This window comes from Apiotrichum porosum, assembly GCF_003942205.1.
Source record: "Apiotrichum porosum strain DSM 27194 chromosome Unknown scaffold_1, whole genome shotgun sequence".
NCBI lineage: Eukaryota > Fungi > Basidiomycota > Tremellomycetes > Trichosporonales > Trichosporonaceae > Apiotrichum > Apiotrichum porosum.
This window is the reverse complement of record NW_021167108.1, coordinates 2,165,741-2,178,619: the sequence shown is the minus strand read 5'-3', so window position 1 is coordinate 2,178,619 and position 12,879 is coordinate 2,165,741. Positions and strand designations below refer to the sequence as shown.

At 61.2% G+C, this 12,879-nt stretch overlaps 3 protein-coding genes across 3 annotated transcripts; 2 read left to right on the top strand and 1 right to left on the bottom strand.

Annotated features, from left to right (window-relative positions):
• Positions 1-96: 96 nt before the first annotated feature.
• On the top strand, positions 97-747 carry EHS24_000775 (uncharacterized protein; the record flags this gene model as incomplete). The annotated part of the gene is made up of 1 exon (XM_028616594.1): positions 97-747. One exon carries the CDS (start codon positions 97-99, stop codon positions 745-747), a length of 651 nt encoding a protein of 216 aa, XP_028480451.1.
• A 1,458-nt stretch (positions 748-2,205) lies between these two features.
• On the bottom strand, positions 2,206-4,165 carry EHS24_000774 (uncharacterized protein; the record flags this gene model as incomplete). The annotated part of the gene is made up of 9 exons (XM_028616593.1): positions 2,206-2,235; positions 2,278-2,589; positions 2,628-2,818; positions 2,866-3,080; positions 3,127-3,463; positions 3,522-3,588; positions 3,628-3,682; positions 3,727-3,823; positions 3,883-4,165. The coding sequence occupies 9 exons, from the start codon at positions 4,163-4,165 to the stop codon at positions 2,206-2,208; spliced, it is 1,587 nt and encodes a 528-aa protein (XP_028480450.1).
• A 3,108-nt stretch (positions 4,166-7,273) lies between these two features.
• On the top strand, positions 7,274-12,445 carry EHS24_000773 (uncharacterized protein; the record flags this gene model as incomplete). Its single annotated transcript, XM_028616592.1, has 3 exons — positions 7,274-8,356; positions 8,411-11,674; positions 11,789-12,445. The coding sequence occupies 3 exons, from the start codon at positions 7,274-7,276 to the stop codon at positions 12,443-12,445; spliced, it is 5,004 nt and encodes a 1,667-aa protein (XP_028480449.1).
• Positions 12,446-12,879: the final 434 nt, after the last annotated feature.

Below are 12,879 nucleotides of genomic sequence, written 5' to 3'. Positions count from 1 at the left end.
ACAAGCGATAACACCTGCCGATTTCGGATTCTCACAACTGGCTTCTCCCACAACCACCTCACGCTCCACCACCCCAACCAACACCAAAACCAAAGCATGCCCTCCAAGACTCCCAAGAACCGCGGCCTCAAGCCCTCCTCGTCCGAGTCCAAGTCTGACCGCAAGCCCAGCGCCGCCGAGCTCGTGGGTACCGACACCAAGCCCGTCCTGGACGACCAGGACCAGGACCACGGCTCCGAGTTCGCGCCCACCGCCTCCGGCTCGGGCTCGGAGGAGGACGACTATACGCTCCACCCCATGGCGTACCCGGACCCCGACGACTCGGCCGACGGCGACTTTGCAGGCGAGGACGATATCGACGACGACGACTATGGCGCGGGCAAGAAGCGTAAGCGGGGCACGGGCAAGCCCAAGCCCAAGTCCAACTCCAAGCCCAAGACCAAATCCAGGACCACAAACGCTTCTCCCAAGCGTCCCCGCAGCAGCGGCGGAGGCGGAGGTGGAGGTACGGGACACGCGTGGACCGGCGACGAGGACTGGAGGCTCTTCAAGGCGCTCCACCCGCGCACTCCGGGCGGCTGGGGACGTGCTTCCAGTGAGGTCGGCGGTGGGCGGGACGAAAAGGTGAGTTTGGGGTGGTGGTTGGCTCCCGTTCCTGCCTGTTCATCTGGTGGTGTGTGCTGTCCCTCGACAGCTGTCTGTGTGGTTTGTGGTTCTGGCTCGGGAGTGGGTCTTGTGGTCTCTTGAAGAGCTCGCCAGAGTGCCAGAGTCTGGCACCGGGATGTGGTCAGCGGCGGTCGGTCTCGTGCTGCCGCATCACTGCATGGCGCCAGCCTCTCAATTACCTGTGCGCCTGAGCAGTCGAAGCATGTCGCGACGCCGTGGCGTTTTGTGTTGCGCATGTGCCGGCGGCACGCATTGAGTGGTGCGCCTCGAGGACGCCACGCCCGCTGATGACAGCCATTCTTGTCTTCGGCGTCTTGTCGGGTGCGTCCATCGGCTAGCGATGGACAAACACACCTGCACCACCCCTGTGTCTCCTGCTCTCATCGCGGACCTTCGCCAAGTGATCAAGTGAGCCACTAACACCCCAGTCGTGCCAGAACCGCTACCCCGGATTCATGCGCAAGCTCGAGGCGGCGATCAAGAACGGTGTGTGACCTCGTCATCGGAACAAACCCAACAACGGCGCGATCGTGTGGAAATCAAGACCCAAACTGTGGAATGAATTAGGCCGCCCCGGTTGTAACTGACTGGATGCGTCTTGGCGTCGGCGCCTTGGGCGTCGCTGTGCAGGTGTGCAGATGTTGTGATCTTTACGCTGGAAGGGGGCGGGACGGGAAGAAGCAAACACGGGGTGGGGGGGGGGGGGCAACTTTTGGTGACGTATGTGGTGTCCTCCAGACATGAATAATGTGCAGATTGTAAAGAGGAGACTCGTAGTACTCTCCAAACGCTGCAAGCGGATGCGTAGTAGGTTGGAAAGGTCGATAGAGGATAGAGTAACGAGAACAAGTCTGCATACCACGCATATGGACAGGACTAGTCTAATAGACACACGAGTCAATAGAAACGGTTCAAATAGTCGCTATCCTAATGTTAACACCGATAGGTTAACCTGGTTGGTTCACTGGTACTGTCATGAGCCAGTTTACTGCGCAATTACTGCTCTCTCGGGCCCAGCAACCTTGTAAGCCGTGCGAAGCCAGAGTTCGAATCCCGGGTCCAGGATCGGACTTCACTCACCCTTTATGTAAGCGGTGATAAAAACAAATGTGCAGATCGGTTGCAGCTCATGTGCAAGCGAATAGGCCAAGACCAAGCTCTGCGCGAGACAGTCTTGTCCCGCGTACCGTACGTTATACGTGTGCAGGTGACTTTGGGGCCATCAAGCCGGACAGACCATGCCTCCACCGCATGGCCGGCCGTGCACTTGCCACCCACGCTACTGTGGCCGCCCAGGACGAGGACCACGTACATTGTGTGCCTCCATCGCAGATGCAGACGCGGCCCAGGACGCGACCGGCACCGTCCATGTCACAAACGCGGGATGAGGCTCAGAAGTCCCCGACACAGTGAGTTCTTCTTGTACAGAGTCTCGTGTTTGGGAAAGAAAAAAAAAAGAAAAAAAAAAAAAACAGAAGGCAATTGCTTCCTTTGCTTCGTTTCTGACACATTGCATGTCTGGCCCTTGTCTTCAAGGTACTAGCGGGGCATGGAGTAAATAATGTAGAGCTACCGCATCAGCATGGTTCCGACAAACGAAATGCGACTCACAGCCCATCCAGTGACTACCATCGCCGAGAGGACCGAGCATCCAATGGTCGTCCAGGTGCGATCGCGTTTGTGGCCCTCGTACGTCTGTCCCGCGATGGTCTGTTGCACGAGCTTGTCGCGACGCTTGCGTTCGGGCATGCGGAGCTGGTGGCCGAGCCAACGGCCATCGAGCCAGTCGTAGAACGGCCCCAGGAACGCGTCGTATGCCTTGAAGACCATGATGACAATAAACACCTTGTCGTACTGGGCCCCCGGGGTATTGTCCTGGATGGCACCGCTGGCCACGTCCATGATCAGAGTACCCGCGTTTTGCTGCCATCAGCAAAAACATATTAACAATGACCACCCACGAAAGACTGCCACACGCCAAACGCCGTGCCGACCAGCTCGTTGTTGGGGAGCAGAATGGGAACGGTCGCCATGAACGGGATGAGGTTCGTGACGTAGGCAAACGACGAGATGAGAACAGGGGCGAGGAAGTTGACCTTTGTAAAGCCTGCAAGACCCCAGACAAGAAGCCAGATGAGCGAGGTTGTGGTCACTTGTGGGTCAGTTTGGCCGATTGCAATATATGTATGCAGTGCTCACCAAACAGCATGCGCCAGCCGATGCGGTCAAAGAAGAGGCCGGTGGCAGGGGTGAGGATGATGGGGATTACAGTCTGCAGGGCGGCGTTGTAGCCCGCTGCCTCCTCGGACGTGCCGCGCGACTTGACCTGGATGTCGGCAACGTTGCGGAGCCACACACGCGTCGCACCACCTTGAAGCATCTGTGTGACGTTCATGATCCAGTAGAATTTTGGCCTGCTGTCAGACCCCAGGCAGGTAAATGTAGCAGGTATGTACTCACAAGAGGACAATACCCTTGACGGTGTCGGCCCAGTCCTGGAGGAGTGTCTTGTCATTGCGCACTGCGGGCTTGGGAGGGCGGTAGGCGGCGGGAAGGATCTTGCTCTCGAAAAAGTAGTACGCATAGACGCAGATGGACGACGCGCCCGTGGCGATGCACGGGATCCACAGCGCCCACCCCCAGTACCTCCCTGGGCCAATGTTGGCCATGGGCACTGCCGTGGTGCGCGCCACCAGCTGAATGATGCGACTCCACGCGACATTGACACCAAAGATGAGGCCCATGTGCGAGCCCGCAAACCAATGCGGATACAGCTTGTACTGGCAAATGTCCTGGACTGGGAATGGAGTGTTAGATTGGCCGGCGGAAGAAAGAGTGTCATAACCCCCTCTCACCAGCAGATCCAAAGCCGAGAATAATCTCGCCACCAACAAGGAGCGTGTACTTGTTGCCAATTGAGGACTGGTACCGTTAGATTGTGGTACATGTCTGTGTACCTACACAAGCGCTGAGGACAGTACCAGCGACACACAGCACAGCGGAGCCGAGTGCGATGCTGTGTCTCCGTTAGCGTGGAACAATACAAAGACAAGACCGTACCGGCTGCCACCGTAGCGGTCAATGATGGAGCCTCCAATGATCGGCAGCAGCGTGTTGATGAGAGACGAGGCTGACGAGATGACACTGTACTGGGCGTCTTTCTCTGTCAGCTCCACGGTCCTTTCCAGACGCTGTGACAGTCCAGCCACAACTTACTTGAAATCTTCAATTCACGGACCAGACGGGTCTTGAGAGGACCCAAGACGAACCCAGCGTATGTGTTTCCGGTACCGAAGAGGATGATGAGAACAATGGCGGCGAGACGGTACTTCCAAGGAATGACGACCGCGGGGGGCGCGTCTTCATCGCCCGTCTCGCCGAGACTGCCATCTTCCTCGTTGAGGTGGAGCTTGGCGACATTGTCGCCCGCGGTCTTTTCCTGGTGCTTATTTTCGTCGTCCAGGTAGACCTGGGCCTGCTTTTCGGTGGGAGCGCTCATGATCCGCAGCAGCAGAGACTCGGGGGTGGTGCGTTGCGGAATGCAATGTGCCATGCCTCATGCGCAGCCGCTGCTGCTTTTATAAGGCCGTGAAAGAGCACATGGAGGTAGAGCCGCCACCGCCGCCGCCGCGAGCGGCCGGTATTGCCCCCCCAAGGACATGGCAACATGGCAAACATGGCAAACATGGCAAAAAAGCATCGTTGCGGGCAATTGTTCGCAAGCCAAGAGCCGCCAAGTAGTGAGCCAAGTGCCACCAACACGTATCTGATAGGGGGGTGGCGAGATGTTGCCGTATCAGATTAAGAGACTGTTAACCCAATAGTGTGTCGTCGGCCGCAAGTCTGGGTCACTCTCTCGGGTGTACATGGAACCTTGGACCAACCACAGGTCCCGATGAAGCCGTTGAGAACCATCGGCAGAGCTTGATCCAAGAGATCAAGAGAAAACCCTTCCTTGGTCGTGGGGGATATGGCAGGGCCAAGACTCCGAGTACCCGAGAGTGCCACGTGTACAGGAAAGCTGGAGAGCTGGAGAGCTGGGCGAACGGCCTCGACTGTCCGAGCTCCGAGCGCGGCACGGTCGTGGTCGCTAGTTGACCGGCGGCTAGTTGGTAATGCATGCCGTCGGAGCATGGGGCCTGACATCTGTAAAAGAGCCTGCTGTTGCGGAGAGTGGGATTTGCTCAACAACCACGTCCATTAGTGTTAGCTTGGCTTGAGCTTGGCTCGCAAATGAAACGTGCGCCAAGGCAGCAAGACAGGTGCTGTCGCGCCTCCGTGTCGGCCGTGTTTCTGTAAACGTGCGGGACATGTGCGCAGGACACTCACGGGGTACCTTCGGGAGCTCCGAGAACGAGTGCTGCGGGCGTGGCGCCAGTGACCAGTGGCCAGTGGACAGAGCTACGAAACCACCATGGCACTTTTCGTCTTACAAATGCAACCGATACATCCTGATCACGCCTTGCGGGAATCCGATTCTCACCGGACCGCACTTGGCTTGCACTGGTCACCCTCCTCGCTCGAAGCGTCAGACTCTCCTGTACGCTCATGACATCCCCTTCACGGACCCACCGGCCCCGCCCTTCTCTGCGCCCCTCGCCGCGAGGCTGTGGTATTCTCTCTCCCTTCCCTGGCGGCAGTCGTCGACTTTATGAAGCAGACTGACAGCAGCGGCATGCAAAGCAGTAAACCCCCGACAATGGTAAGCATCGTGTTTGCGCGTATAGCTGTAGTAAAGCAAGGGACACTTGAGAGCCGTTTGAAGATGACGACAAAGACGACACCGCCAACACTGTTGTTGTCTGAGCCGGAGGCTGCAACGGTGGCTGCATGACTGACCCACTGCAACCAACACACGGATGACACCAGCCCGCCGGGACTCGAGGCGACAACGAGGTATGTACGTATGCATCGCGCGGCCCGCCATCTGGCCGGGAGCCCCATGTCGACTTGCTCTTTGTCGTGTGAACGCATGCATGTCATGTCAGATGGCAGGTGCTGGGCCGGTGGGGACAGGAACCAAACACCAGAGGTACACCGGTGCTGTGGTGCTGTGGAGTTTTCATCTGGTTGGGTGGGTGGGTGCCTTTAGGATTTGGTGATCGTGTGTCTTTTTGTCTGCAATCTGGGATTCCTGTGCAAAAGCTCATCAACGAGATCAAGCGGCCCAGTGGCCCAGTGGCCAGTGGCCAAGTGGTCAGCTCCTGAGGGTGGGGCTCTGAGCAAATTGACTGGCACTGCCTCCCTCTCTATGCCCTCTACCCCCATCCTTCCCTCAATTGGCCCCACAACACTAGCCTTTTTTCACGTCACTGGATCACTGGTCATTGAAAGAGCAAAAATGAAGCGTTATGCTCTCGCACTAGCGAGTGGCGTTGTCCGCCGATGTTCCGTTCGCGCGGGGCTCGTGTGTCGCTGCGAACCTCTCTCTGCCTGTACACCATTCCTGGGACAGGCGGTGGGAAGAGCAGGATCGTAGGTCGTACTTGAGTGGAGCCAGTAGTGGGCAAAAACGGATCTGGGTTTGTTTGTGCATGCTCGTGTTCTGTGTGCGCGTGTTTGTTTTGTTTGCTCCGCCCACCCCGTATCCGCATGTTGCGACGCGTGCCGCCACTCATTGGATGTTCCAAGCCCACACTCATGGATGTTCCAAAAGAGCATGTCGTTGGATCGTTGGGCGGGTCATTTGATCATTTGGCCGCACACGACCAGTGCGCCAGTGCACCAGTGCTCACCCTGTGGCTCTCGCGCTCTCGCGTCATCATCATCCCGTTTTTTTTTGGTGCACGCACGCACGCCTCTCCAGATCTCCACAGGCCCCCTCGGTGGATCGGTGGATCCGGGTGCACGTCCGCAGACGGGGGCGAGGACTTTGCGGCAATTAGGATAAATTGTAAACCAGGAATGCAACCCTCCCTAAATGACCCCAGTACCCCGGGCATTGCAGGGGTGAGCGAACAGAGGCGTGACCCCCGTCTGCTTTTCCTCCCCCTATGGCTCTATGGGCCCTCCTGGGTAACATGTCTGGGTTATGGTAACACACACTTGCAACACTTGGCAGGTGGGTAACAGCAAGACGAGGGGTGTGGGGTATGGGGAGGCGGGCAGGAGTATGCAGCAGTAACACTGGCCCAGTAGCGTGGTTGTCAGCCAGCAGACTGTAAGCGACGCGCCACGGGGAAGGACGCAGGGGGGAGGAAAGACAGGCGCGTCTCGACGGACGAGGGCAGACGGCACAACTCCCGAGGGTCGCCCCCCGTGTCCTCTCAGGGTCCTGTCGCGTGGGGGGTGCTGGTCAGTTACGGGGTTTTTGTATGTTTGTGTCGGTTTTGCTGCTGGTGCTGCTGGTGGGCGGCGCGTCCTCTGTGTGTTGGTGCAGGCAGTCACCCATCACCCCCATATCCGCGGCGAATGGAGACACCATCATCATCATCATCTCATTCCTCTTGCACAACAACAACAACAACTCACTCACCACCACCTCCACCTCAGCGGCCGGCAGTGCACACCCACACACACACACAGCACACAGCACACCACCGCCGGCGCACTCTCTTATCCCCCCTCCCCCCTCCCCCTCCCCCTCCCCCTCCCCCTCCCCCACACCATGTCCGCCGTCGCGCCCCCGCTGCCACAGCAGCAGCCCTTCTCAACACACGGTCACGCAAAGCACGCTTCCATTCATGGCCCCCCTCTCGGCACCATCACAGAGGTCACATCAGTAACGTCCTCCATCGACTCGCCCGAAGAACTGTTCGCGTCCGTAGACGACTTTGGCCTCCCCACCACGGGCATGTACGCTCAGAACGGAATTTGGGACGACGACAGCGACGGGGATGCAGAAGGCGCCGGCAGCTCAGTCTCGGGACGCGAAAGTGGGAGTCTCGGCGCTGCCGCAGCTGCTGGCCTGGGCGTTGCATTGGGCGCAGGCATCACAAATGCAGCCACAAACGGCCCAAAGGAGGGACGGACATGGCGCCAAAGGCTGTCGTCCACCTCGTCGGCGTCCGGAGACCGCAGGTCTCTGAGGGCATCAAAGAGCGTCACCGGCAGGTCACGTTCCAACACTCTCACCAACGCGTCAGAACAGGCAACACCGTGGCCGTGGGGTCGCAAGGCCGGAGGACCTGCATCTGGTGGTGCTGCTCCACCGACCGCAAGTGTTGGCGCGCTTGGCGCAGCCACCTCGATCGGCGCGTCACCTGTCGGTATTCCAGCCATTCTTCGCCCGGCTCACGCAACACATACGCGTAGCTCAAGCCAGGTCTCAGACACGGCATTCACTCCTTCCCCACCAGCTCCGACCGCTCCTGCACTGAGCTCGACAGCGACACTACCACTCCCACCCAGCGTGCCCTCCGAGGCCGGGTCGGCAGCACCGTCGCCTTTTGTCTCTCCGGACATTTCCTCCTCAACCACCTGGTCACCAGCACCAGTTCCATCGTTCCCCATTGAAGCCCTTGGCCCACCAAGTCCAACCTTTACTCCATCGCGTCCTGCTCCGTCGCCAAACCCAGGGGCCGGCTTGCGTGCAATGTCCCCAGGTCCAGCATCCCGCGGACCTACTCCCATGCCATTCCCCGGTTCCCCGGCAGCGGCACCGGCGCCAGAGCTTAAGCCTATGAAGAGCCGTACGCGACTCAGGTCCAAGGCGGGAAACAAGGACCAGAAGAGTGACTTGCCCAGCCCAGTAAGCCAGCCTCTTCCAGTTGACGAAAGCAGATGCTAACCACCTCATGAACAGGCCGATCTGCGCGCCCCATTGGCGCCAGTTCCGAACGGAGCAACACCAGCCGGATACCCCTCGCCACTCGCAGCAGGGTTTATGGGCAAGGGTTTGCCAGCAGTGCCGACTGCGACAGCGACGACTGCGCTTCCATCCATGCGGACTGCAGCAGCAGCCGACAAGAAGGAAAAGTCGGCGTGGAAACGCGGTGTCGAGCGCCTGTGGCGCTCCAAGAGCGCGTCGGCACTCCGTGACTCTGCAAGGAGAAGCGAGAATGACACACCACCAGTGCCCGCACTGCCCAAGGAGCATGTTGGATTGAGCGGGGCGACCCAACATGTGCCGCTCAGCGGTCCCTTGGCATACCTCGGCTCTCCGAGTCCAAACCCAATCAGTCCTCCACTTCCCACCGCTCCACTGCCAACGACCACATCGTCAGCGCTTGGTATCCCTTACGATTACCCATCGCGTCCCAACTCTGCCATCCCCCACGACGATCCCATTCGTCAGCAGCTCGACGTCAGGTTTCCCTCGTTCACTGCACGATCGGCACCACGTCCTTCCACGTTCGCCGAAGAGACGTACGCGGACGACCCATTTGCCAGCGCCGTCGACTATGCCATGCAGATGCCGGGCCGGCCATCCAGCCGTGGTGGTGGTGGCCGCTCACCCCTCCCGCCCGACTTCTCCCCACCACCCATCCCGGAGACGTACCTCCCGGATGGACCTCGTGGCAGCCCCAGCCTCACCAACCTCAAGGCCAGCATCATCCCTCGCCTCCGCAAGAGCCGGAGCATGGCCATGGCCAACCGACCAAACTCGCTCGTGGGGCTGTTTGGACACAATGACAGGCGCAAGACGCCGACGAGCCCCGGCGCAATGTCTCCAGGCCTGGCTATACCCACCACCTACGCGATCGACGAGATGGTGCTCGCAGGGTCTGCGTCGTCTGACGTGCTCGAGCCCCCGCATCCTCTCTTCTACGACACATTTGAGCTGGCGAGCAGTGGTGACGACAGCAGTGACAAGGACGGAGATAAGGAGGAGGAACAGGCGGCATACGTACAGGACGAGCCACCCGTTGCCCTCCCGCCATGGCACGCTGCTTCAGAGGTGGCGGTCGGTACGACGCGTCGTACGTCGTTTCTCGCCGGCGACTTGTCTCTCGACACCGTAGAGCACCTCCACACGGGTCTCCCTTCGCCACCCATCGCCGAAGTCAGCATGCCCATGTCTGCGCCACCGCGCGACATTCGCCAGGCGCCCGAGCTGTCGATCGAGACAGAGGCACCTGCATCGTCGACATGCGGCCACTCTGCAGAGTTGGTGACGCCCGGTCCAATGTCCGCGCCGCCTCACGTGACCCAGTATGCCGAATTCGAGTCGCCGATGCTGCAGCAAAAGCATACACGCAGCTCGTCGCTCATGCAGACCCCCGTCGGACCTGTGGACAGCCCGTCGTTCCAGGACCTGTACCAGCAGCTGGGCATGTGGCCTGTGGAGAGCGCGGCAGCGACCGACGAAGACGTGGCGACCTTGGCCAACCGCAGTGTGGAATCGGCCGTTCCGCCCGGAGACGATTTTGGGCGGCTGGTGATCGCAAACCCTGACCCCTTGTCGTCACCGACGCGCAGCAGCGCATCCACCCATCCATCAGACACTACTCGCTGGTCGGCCGTTGTCAATGCATTCCTCAACATTGACGACCCCGTCTCCGCATCGGCCACATCCCTCGACTATACATACCACTCGGGCCTCGACTACGCCGACGCCGTCTCCGTCGCAGACCTCAACTCGGTCCTCGAGGGCCTCGACTTTGGCTCTACCACCTCGGCAGGTCGCGCACGCGGCAGCCTTGGATCGCAGCACAGCGTCGCCGTCGCCGTCGCGCCCACCGACGCGACCAGCCACAGCACCTCTGACTCGCCACACACCACGCGCACCATGTCTGGCCGCGCTCAAGTCGCACCCGAGGCCCCCAACAGCGGACACTTCACGTCTTGGCGCGACGTGCCTCGACGCCGTGAGGGGTCGCAAGGCAGCTCACGCGACTCGTCCCGCGAACGCCCCCGCCGACTGGCGCCGACCGACGGCGGTGCATGGCTCGAGGTCGACTCGGAATCGAGCGACGACGGCGAGGAGGAGCTGGATGACATGCCGCTGTCGCGCCTGCACCCCGCTGCGGGCGCAGCTCAACAGCAACGTCTCGCGGAAGCTGTCCGCAGGAGGGAAGCGCGCAGGGCCGAGCGCGAGCGCGACCTTCGCAGCACCAAGCGTGACGTTGTTGCGCGCGAGCAGCGTACCCCCACCTCCAGGCAGGCATCCATCCGTGACCCACATTCCACCGCCCAGCGCAGGGACTGGAACGGCGAGGGTGCTGTCCCGGCTGACATGCTTGCCGGTCGCCTCGAGCGCGTGGCCGTGTCGTCCAAGTCGTCCAACCAGCCGTCCTCGTCCTCGTCCTCGTCACAACAACAGCGCATCCCCACCACTGCCCCGCTTGACCTGTCCCGTGCACGCTCAGCGGCCGGACAGGCCGTGCGTCCTCCACGTCCCAACCGCCCCGCGCGTCCTGACGACCTGTCGTCCTCGGCTCCCATGAGCCGCATTCCCACTGCCGGCGCTTCAACGTCACACAGCAACCACACCTCGTCGTCTTCGCAGCTGCAGCAGCAACAGTCATCCCGTCCCAGCTCGCGCAACCAGCAGCAACGCGCCGTGTCCGACTCTCGTGACCTTCGCGAGCGCCCCGACTCGGACCACCCCTCTCGCGCGCCATCCGCAGCGTCGACCAACACCTTTGTCTCCGCCATGTCGTCGCACTCGCCCGCCACCAGTGTGAGCGCTGGAACTGGGAGCATCCGTCGCCCCCGCGCCGTCTCCAACCCGCGCGAGCGCGAACGCGAGCAGCCATCACTGCCGGTCCCCGACGTCCCGGCCCTCCCGAGCCCCAGCGTCGCTGCCCCGCGTCGCGGCCAGCCGGTGCGCGTCATTGTCGTGTCCGCCGAAGGCGAGGGCAAGCTCCTCCCCTTTGAAGTCCACCACGATACCACTGCCCGGGACGTGCTCGCGCGCGCCCGCGAGCAGCGCGACATTGCGGACATTGTGACCGGCCCCACTACCGGATGGGTCGTGTTCGAGCAGTATGCCGAGCTCGGCCTCGAGCGCCAGCTGCGCGAGTACGAGCACATGGCGCAGGTCATGCGTGGATGGGACCCGCGCGCAAAGGCCAACTGCTTCGTCGTGCGCGAGAGCCACATGGCGAGCGCTACTTGGGCCAAGGTGAGTGTTATATCTAAAGCTACGGGGTCGCGGCGGCCATGACCGCCAACGCCTACGCCTCCGCCTCCAGCCACAGCCGCCTCCATCGATCTCACGTGCTGACCTCCTCCCCAGTCCATCCCCGACGCCGCGCCGTTCGTTGGCGGCTGGGTGCAGCTCGAGACCAAGCGTGGCAAGTGGAGCAAGCGCTGGCTCGAGGCGCGCGGTGGCCAGATCTTCCTCAGCAAGAACGAAAAGGGCAAGGACGAGATGCAGATCAACGCCTTGTTCTCAGACACCTATGTCCCCGTTCGCGGGTACGCGTCCGCCCCGCGCCAGTACGTCATTGCGCTCAAGCGCCTCGAGGCCGCAGCGACGTTTGAAAACGCGTCCGAGCACATTGTCTACCTGTGCGCCGAGGACACGACCGGCTGGAAGCTCGCGACGGCGTGCTACGCGTCCCGCAGCTTCAGCATGGCGGCCACCAACGACACCATCAAGCGCGCCGCGGCCGCTGCGCACCGCCCGCCGCCGCCCAGCGGCTCGTCGCGCGCACCTTCCCGCGCACCCTCCATGGCCCGCCCGCACGCGCACGCGCACTCACACACCAGCGGCCACGCGCCAGCCTCCCACTCCCATGCCACTCAGGCCACTCCTCACACCACCCTTCTCTCCTTCGCCCCGTCCGAGACCCCCACCTCGCCCACGACCCGCGCCAACGGCCAAGGCCCCCTGGTCAACTTGAAGGGCAGCTCGCCGTTCACCGGTCGCGGCCTCCTTGGTCGCAAGTAGGCAGCAACTAGGCCCGCCCCGTGGCCAGCGGCCAGCCTCCTAGGACACTATACTGTATGCCTTTTGTGTTTTGTGTTTTTGCCTCCCCCCTGGCCCTCGCCCTCTCCCACCTCCTCGATTTCCCCCCCTTTTTTTTGTCTTCACTCTTCTTTTCCTCGGGTAATAGCAAGGTAGATAGCAGTGTGTGCTGCACAAACTCAACTGTAACGAAACGAATGCCAATGACTGTTCGTGTATTTTTTTGCTTCTACCGCTGCCGAGCATGGGCAAGAGGGGCAGAGGGGCAGAGGGGCAGAGGGGCAGAGGGGCAGAGGGGCAGAGGGGCAGCGGGGCAGAGGGGCAGAGGGACGATACTGACATGGGCTGACGTGATGCCGCGGGCAGAGGCTGGCAGTCGGCCCGACGCCGTCCCGCGCTCTGCCGGGTTTGCACAC